The sequence below is a fragment of the Asparagus officinalis genome, chromosome 7, assembly GCF_001876935.1.
Source record: "Asparagus officinalis chromosome 7, Aspof.V1, whole genome shotgun sequence".
NCBI classification, from domain to species: domain Eukaryota; kingdom Viridiplantae; phylum Streptophyta; class Magnoliopsida; order Asparagales; family Asparagaceae; genus Asparagus; species Asparagus officinalis.
The window spans coordinates 27,624,881-27,633,503 of NC_033800.1; the positions used below are offsets into that span (position 1 = coordinate 27,624,881).

Below are 8,623 nucleotides of genomic sequence, written 5' to 3' on the forward strand. Positions count from 1 at the left end.
CCCCCCCCCCCCCCCAAACAAAAAAAAGCAAAAAAAAAAACATAAAAATAAAAATAAATCAGTATCTTAATATTTATTAATATGCCCCTCATCTTGATATTTGTTAAAATGCCCCCAAATCTTAACCATTGATTTTGTATGCCCCAATGACTTAACAAAAGATAAGGAATATTTTGAGAACATTCCTGTTGAGGTGCATACTAGTTCAATGTCGAAGGCTTGGGGGCATTTTAATTATTATCCAGATATGGGGGTTATTTTTAATAAATATGGATGATTGAAAAATGCTACACTGTTAGGTTAAGGCTTCTTAGAAATATCAAGTAGAAGTTAGGGGCTAACATGACTTTGACCTCTGTGTTATTGTAATGGGTTCACTTTTAACATTTCTCCCAATATTATCATGATCATTGGCAAAATATTTGTCCGCTAGGCTATAGCATGGGTGTCAAGGACACCCTCAACCTCAACGACACAGATCGGATTGACTACTTGGACGGATACTTAAGAAGTACACTACAGGCTATTAGGTATAACTGTCAACCCAACTTATTTCAGATACTACATCCATGAGAGAAGACCAAGAAAACGAATTAATCAAATTGTTGTTGTTTCCTCTTCTTTTGCTTACAGGGATGGATCAGACGTGAGAGGGTACTTTGTGTGGTCGTTTGTAGATGTTTTCGAATTTTTGTTGGGCTATGAATCAAGCTTCGGGCTGTACTACGTGGATTTTGATGACGTAGAGCGCAAGAGGCAGCCAAAGCTCTCTGCACGTTGGTACTCCAACTTCCTCAGAAAGAAGAAGAAAGATATCCTCATGCGGAAGAGTGGTCTTCAGGTAATGCACCATCAGCAGTGATGCGTATAGCTTAAAAGGAGTTCATTTGCTTCTCCGAAGGCAGCATGTTATTTTGGGTACATAACATGATAGTTATATCAAACAAAATTCTGTTTTCAGTTGTATCTTAGACGTCGGAAACGCTCTTTTTTCATGTTTTATTTTCAGTATAGCTACAAATATTGAAACCTCTACTTGTAAACAAAGGACATCATGGAAAGAACTGGCAAAAAATCATCACGTTTGTATCATAAGAAAAGAACTCACTTTGGTGATAGTAATGATAATAACAACAATAAAAACAATCTGTAGTAACTTATAAGAACTGAGGGACTACGTAGAAATTACGATAACTTGCGGGACTATATTAAAAATACAAAATATTCAAGGGACAAATATCTGAAATTTTATTTGGGTTACCTGTAAAAAATGAACTTGTGCTCTCTGTGTTCAGCCATATGAAATATAATGCAGAATGGTAGGAAAACGGTTCACACATTTTGTCGAACACCTCATCTGCAGCACTCAATTTCTGCCCGATTGCGGTTAAATATGGGAGTTTGGGAAATGAGGCATCATAGATCTGAGAATTGTTTACGATTATTATGAAGAGAGGTGAACAAGAAAATGATGGAAATGGAGATGGGTTTGCTTCAGTTTTAGCCGCAAGAGTAACTGCTCATAGAAACTGGTATTTTGGTCATTGAGGGACAAAAATGCAAAACCCATTAGTATTTGAGGGACTAATATCTAAATACCTTTAAGTTAAACTTTCTCTCCCAAAATTCATCTTGTTCCAAAAGGGCCATTTGCACTTTGACACACTAAAGTCTACACCTTTCTTAACTTCAATACCCCAGAAGTTTTTTGTGACGCTATGATGCCCTAAAGTTTACAAGTTGTTTAGAACTTGATAAATTAAAGTTTCTTGTGACACTTTGATACAACAAAGCTTATACCTTTTGACTTTGATACCCCAAAATTTTATGCTGGACACTTGAATATCCCAATGTTTGGGTATCAAAGTTAGATAACATGAAACTCTGAGGTGTCAAAGTTAAAAATTTTAAAATCTTGGGATATGAAAGTCAATAACTGTGTGAATTTTGGGTATCAAAGTGTGAGAAAAAACTTTGGGATATCAAAACTAAAATGCATATAGACTTTTGGTATCCAAGTGTCAAAACAAACTTTATTGTATCATATCACAAACTTTATAGTATCATATTTGAAAAAGATGTAAACTTTAGACTTTCAATCGCAGATAACCCTTAAAAAAACACTAGTTGTGAGGTATTTTGGTCATTGAGGGACCAAATTGCAAGACCCCTTGGGATTTGAGGGACTTATGAGCAAGTTCAAAATTTTGAGGGACTATAACAAAATTATTGAAGATTCAAGGAACTAAAAAGCAAAGATCAAATCTTTTGGTCATCAAAATTAACATTACATCCATCAATAAATCCATTAATCCGAGGATTAAAACTAGTTTAAATGTATGACCAGTTATATTTTGGATATGGATCTGAATATTTCACTACATATTAACACTCGTAAATCATATCCTATCGGATATGGATTTTAGTAACCATATTACGTACACTAATAGATAAAAAATACAGATATTTCTTCGGATCTTCTCATTAAAAAACTATCCTCTCTCTGAGGGTAAAAGAGTCAAAAGTTTACTAAGAGTTATATTTGTAAGGCTTCAACAATAGAACTATATGGATTCTATACACAATTGGGCGATTGTAAGAGGGTCTATCCGCAACTAATCCTAGAAACTAATTCAGTCTATTTATGCATAAGCATAATTAGGATATAGAGCGGATGAAGATTTAAAGTATGAAGAAATCAATGGATAAAAAAGCATCTTTATATGCTTTGGATGAGTGAGCCACAAATTTGAAACTAACCAGAGGCCCGACCGGGCATCTGGATAAGTGACGGCTAAAGATTTACAATCTTTTGCCAAATACAAAATTTTACAATAAGTTAGCATCTTAATTTACCAAATACAGAACTTACACAAGGAGGATTGTAAGCCCCTTATGAATTCAACGGATCTTGCAAATTGATCACTCAATGACCAAGATACCCCTTATGAATTCAACGGATTTTGGAGGGAACATAAGTTGAGGGGTAATTTGATCATTGAGGGATCAATATGCAAGACCCCTTAGATTTTGAGAGAATAATGAATTATGAGCAATTTTAAAGATTGGAGGGACTGATATGAAATTATTAAAATTTGAGGCTCCAATATCTAAGCCTTGTACCGGGGAGGAAATATTTTTCGCTTTTTCCCCAATTTGGTACATGTAAAGTTTGGAACTGCTTGGTCACATACTGGTCATTCTGAAAAAAATTCATACTCCGAATAAGTGAAATTTGATGGGTTGGCACTGTCACATATGGCAAATTATAATAATATACTCGAGATTTCATAGCAGATCATGCTTATGTCTACTTCTCTTCTGGGAATTCGTCTTTCGATTGGACAAGGAGGTAGTTAGAGGTGGAAACGAACTAAATAATTAATACATAGTTTGTTAATTGTTTGTTTAGCGATGCAATTTCAACATTTCATTTAAGGGCCTGTTCGTTTGTTTTCAAAAAAGCAAGAAATGGAAATGGAAATGGTGGAAATCTCAAAATAATCCATTTCTTCCATTTCCATCCCTAAAACTCACCCACAACATCCAATAAAATATTATTTTCATCCAACAACTCATCCACATCATCTAATAAAATATTATTTTCATCTAACCACTCATCCACCACATCTAATAAAATATTATTTTCATCTAACAACTCATCCATCACATCTAATAAAATATTATTTTCATCCAAACATCACTCAACTCATCTCTTTTTATTATTTCAAATCACTCACATCATCGAATAAAATATTATAACAATTCACCTCATCTCATTAACATTTCATTTCTTCCATTTCATCCCAAAAAGTTGTGAAAACACATTTCTTAATCTTTCTTCACATCAACCAATAATACAATGACAACTCATCTCATCTCATTTCATTTCTTATTTTTAAGAATGAACCGAACAAAAGAAAACAAGAAAACTACAGGAAATAGGTTTCTTATAATTCATTTCCTTATTTTTTTTCGCCAACCGAACAACATCAAAACTAGTTTTCTTAAAAAATCACTCACATCATCCAATAATAATGTGACAACTCATCTCATCTCATCTCCATTTCTTTGATTTCTTTTTTTTTTAGCCAACCGAACACTCCAAAACAATTCTTCATTTTCCATTTCTTTGATTTCCCATTTTTTTTAAGGCAAACGAACAGGCCCTAACAATAAGTAAATAATATTTAGTATTCACCTCATAGTCTCATAAACTAATAGAATTTAATTATATTCTATTCGTTTGATTATTAAATAGTAGTTTAAAGTCTCGTTCCTTATGAGGTTTGCTTCGGTGCTCCAAAAATAGTTTTTTTTATTTTTAAATTAACAAAAATAACAAATGAACTAACATAACAAAAGAGTATTTTAGTCTTTCAAAATTAACTTTCTACCTGCTTTCTATCCTAAACTGCTAACTAAATGCAGCGGAAGAAAAAAAATCAGCCAAGGGGATCACCGCCTTTGTTCCGCCACACAAAAAGAAAAAAAAAGACAAGAAATCAGAGAGAGAAGGAAAAACTTCTATAGTGTTCATGTGTGATAGAGATAGTGCATGCATGCAAACTGTAAGAACTTCTATAGTAAAAATTTTAGTCGGCTTGATTAATTAGCTTATAAACATGGATATTATGTTTTTAATTTAGTAACTAAAGCGACTACATCATCCTATATAATTAAAAAATTTACACGTAAGTTGTTGCTATGAAAGCGACTACATCATCTGCAACGAAAGCAACGAAAGCGCGCGACTACATCATTTGCAACGAAAGCGACTACATCAAACTAAATAATTAAAAAATTTTAAGCATAAGTTGCTGCAACTAAAACCACCACATCATATTATATAATTATTATTTTTTTAAGAATAAGATGGGAGTACCTTTCATGACGTTCCCTTCACGAGATTTTTTGGAGACGGAGAGTGCGGAGCGTTATCTTCAAGAGAGGAACTTTTTTTTTCTACAGGAAAGTACGGAGCATGACTTGATAACACGGTAAAAAATTGTAACGTGAATTGGAGAATTCTAACTAATCATAAATTATGTTTCTCTCCTAAATTGTATTTCCTAAAATAACTTTTTTACCTATAGTTAATTACAATCTTGGGTGTGGAACACCTTCTAACCGTCAAATCTATCTACCTAGAAGTATGAGAGCTATTTTTAAGGAAATTATGTATAGATATGCCACCGGTGCTCCAACAAATCTTCATGGAGCACCGAAGCTGTAGGCTTTTTTTATTTAAGTTTTAAACTAATTTTCATAAATAAAAAAGCCCTGCGTCAGTTTTTAAACTAAGTTTATTTAAAAAAATAAAATTATCTTTTTAATTGCATAGTTTAATATTTATAAGTCATAAATTATTTAGCAAATAAATATACCGCAGCAATAGATAAAGATTCATGAGCATGCATAAATTTTCTGTGTTTGAATTAGAATTTGAAGTATTCAAATGAATATAGTTATGAACATCTTTGTAATCGATTCAATTCGTTTTCAGCCCTAATTAGGAGGAATCTAGAAATAAGTAAATTGCTCATAGAAATCCCACATTTATATATAAAGAGAAATTAATGAACTATTGCTAAATGCACAAAAATATGACATGTGCTAAAAAAATTGCCACTTGTTTATCTATTCTATCAGAAACTGACATGAAACACCAAATCATGTTTTTGTTTATGAATTCTCATCAAATTAAAACTATCAATAATTAAAATTTTCTAATGATCGATACATGGCGAATCCTGGTAAAGAGCATTGGAATGCTGTAAAAAGGGTTCTAAGATACATTCAAGGAACCTCAAATGTTGCATTATGTTATGGGGGATCTGACTTTATTGTCAGTGGATATGTTGATTCTGATTATGCAGGTGATCGTGATAATAGCAAATCCACCACAGGCTATGTGTTTGCACTTGCTGGCGGAGCTGTAAGCTGGGTTTCAAAACTGCAGTCAGTTGTTGCTACTTCAACAACAGAAGCAGAATATGTAGCAGCTACACAAGCTAGTAAAGAAGCGATGTGGTTGAAGATGGTGCTGGAGGAACTCGGTCATGAACAAAAGAAGATTGCTCTATTTTGTGACAGTCAGAGTGCTTTGCATTTGGCAAGAAATCCAGCCTTTCATTCAAAGACCAAACACATTCGAGTTCAGTACCACTTCGTTCGTGAAAAAGTGGAAGAAGGAACAGTGGATATGCAGAAAATTCACACCAAGGACAACCTAGTAGATTTTTTAACAAAAGCAGTCAATACTGATAAATTCATTTGGTGTAGATCCTCTTGTGGTCTGATGGAGACGTAAGCAACATGAAGAAGGCAAGATAGAAAGAATGGTGTGAAGATATGATTGATACTCAATCAAATCTTCAAGTGGGAGATTGTCAGCAGCCTTAACCGCCCACATGCTAAATTATCCAGCCACCAACTTTGAAAATGAAAAATAAAACAAAATGGTGGGGCCCACAGCTACAGTAAAATATTAATATTTTATTGTGCATAGTGTTTTTCTAAAAACTATAAATAAGGTTCCAAATCCTTAAGGAAATCTCATCCCAGAAACAACTTCTTATATAGAAGAGTGAGAGAGAAAAAAAAAGAGAGAGTTTGTAACTCCAGAGTTTTCTCCTCATAGTGAATTCTTCTATTCTTGCCCGTGGACGTAGGCAATCAAGTGCCGAACCACGTAAATCTGTGTGTCCAACATTTTAGCTCTATTTTTGCTCTACTATTGCTGCGATCCTGCTCTATTAGGCCCCGGGTTTGTCCCAACAAGGTTGATGTATCCACTACGTGGCATGATTTTGTTGGCTTGTCATCATTATGATGAGATTGGATGCCATCATAAAAACCCCGGAGTATCAATGCGGACTTCAACTATTTTAAAGGATTTAGGAATCTAATTCCCAAATATTAAGCTTAATTTTGGAGATTAATTGGAGGTTTTTACATAGAAAAAACTCCAACAAGTTGATGGCATACATCAGAGCGGTCAGCTATTAGTGAGGATGCACTCTTGAGTTTTAGAAACACTGTGCATTTAGCTAAGACATCAGGTTAAGGTAAAATCTTGAGAAGAGATTGAACCTGAATGTGGGTATCATTAGGTGCGTGTTGACCGCTGCAATCCATTTCTTCTTGAAACTGAGATCTATAAATTCCATAAATGGAAATGCATCACCATAAATCTTTACATCTTCAGCTGCGTAAAACGGATGCAATATCACCGTCAATTGAAGTACTGCAACATTTTAGTTTTTATTAAGTTAGATTCCTATGCAACTGAATTAGTAGGCGACTATTCCATAAATGTTAATTGCCAACTTGCTAGACTTCTATGTGGAACTAAGTGTTGAGATGGCGGAGCAACAGGTGCTGATGAACCAATAGGATCTATTCCGACGCAAAGGAACTACACAAAGTGATAACTTGCAAAGAAATCTGAAGACAAGCAGAAACACAACGATAATCACACAGAAAAGTAGAGACAACCACAAAGACGAAGATATAAATACCGGCAACTAGGATCTGAGTTTCCTGAGGACATAAATGGAACTCAACTGATCTAAAACCCTATTCATTTTCCTCATAGTTATTAGATCTCAACGATCGATAATATAAGGAATCAAATGAGCAACAGATAACTGGTTCCAGTTCCTCACGAATCACTTGCAACATGTAGGCTAGTGTTTTTTTTTAATCTATCTTTTCCGCAAAGATGTCAAACTCATGAGTGATCTAGGACTAGAAGTCTACAGATTTTCCATCTGCTGGCCAAGAATTCTTCCAAGTACGAAGCATCAACGTCTTCAAATATATTGTGGACAAGGTACTTAGAACATCAAATGTATATCACGAATGTTCGTGGTGCAGATGGCTGAGGAGTTGTCAATCCAAAAGGCCTCAAGTATTATAACAATCTTATCAACGAGCTGATTAAACATGGTACATGTCTATAGTGGATTCTTAATTTATAGAATTGTTAGTATGAGAATGACTGAGAACACAAACTTTTCATGTAAAGTAAATCTATGGAAAGGACTGAAACACTTGATATTGTGCCATCATATAAAATCTGTAAATATGTATGGATAGTTTCCAAATGGATGCCTATCTGGACTTAATAGTCTATATTTCTAGCTTTTGTAAAAATTTCTAATTCATGTTATTATTATTATTATTATTGGGTGGACTAGGAATTCAGCCACATATCACACTTTGCCATCTAGATCTTCCCCACCACGTCTTTGAAGAAGAATATGCAGAATCGTTGAGCACTACAATTATGTAATTTCATAGGATTCTAATATCTCAGATGTTTGAAATAACCACTTATACTGGAAGCTTCTAGAAATTTGTAAAAATTAATGCAGAGATGATTTCAAAGAATATGTGTAGGCTGTCTAAAAATCACAACATATAGCTGATCCCATCAAACACTGATGATGGAAGTTACAATCTGACGACTTCCAGAAGGCTATAATTTGAAAGACTTTCACGTAGATCGATGAATGTTACAATCTGACGACCTTCGTAACAACTGATGAAAGCTCTAATTAACAGCCTTCATAATAAACATCGGGAGTTATAATCCGATGACTCTCATATTTTCAAG

At 34.1% G+C, this 8,623-nt stretch overlaps 1 protein-coding gene across 2 annotated transcripts in view; it reads left to right on the forward strand.

The window, feature by feature from the left end:
- The window catches only part of LOC109848850 (beta-glucosidase 22-like), a 7,527-nt gene extending 6,449 nt beyond the window's left edge, over positions 1-1,078 (forward strand). For both annotated transcript variants that reach the window (XM_020418558.1, XM_020418557.1), the window contains exons 12-13: positions 434-530; positions 634-1,078. In XM_020418558.1, the coding sequence (XP_020274147.1) occupies positions 434-530; positions 634-862 (326 nt within the window). In that variant the 3' untranslated portion in view covers positions 863-1,078. The remainder of the gene's footprint in view (positions 1-433; positions 531-633) is intronic.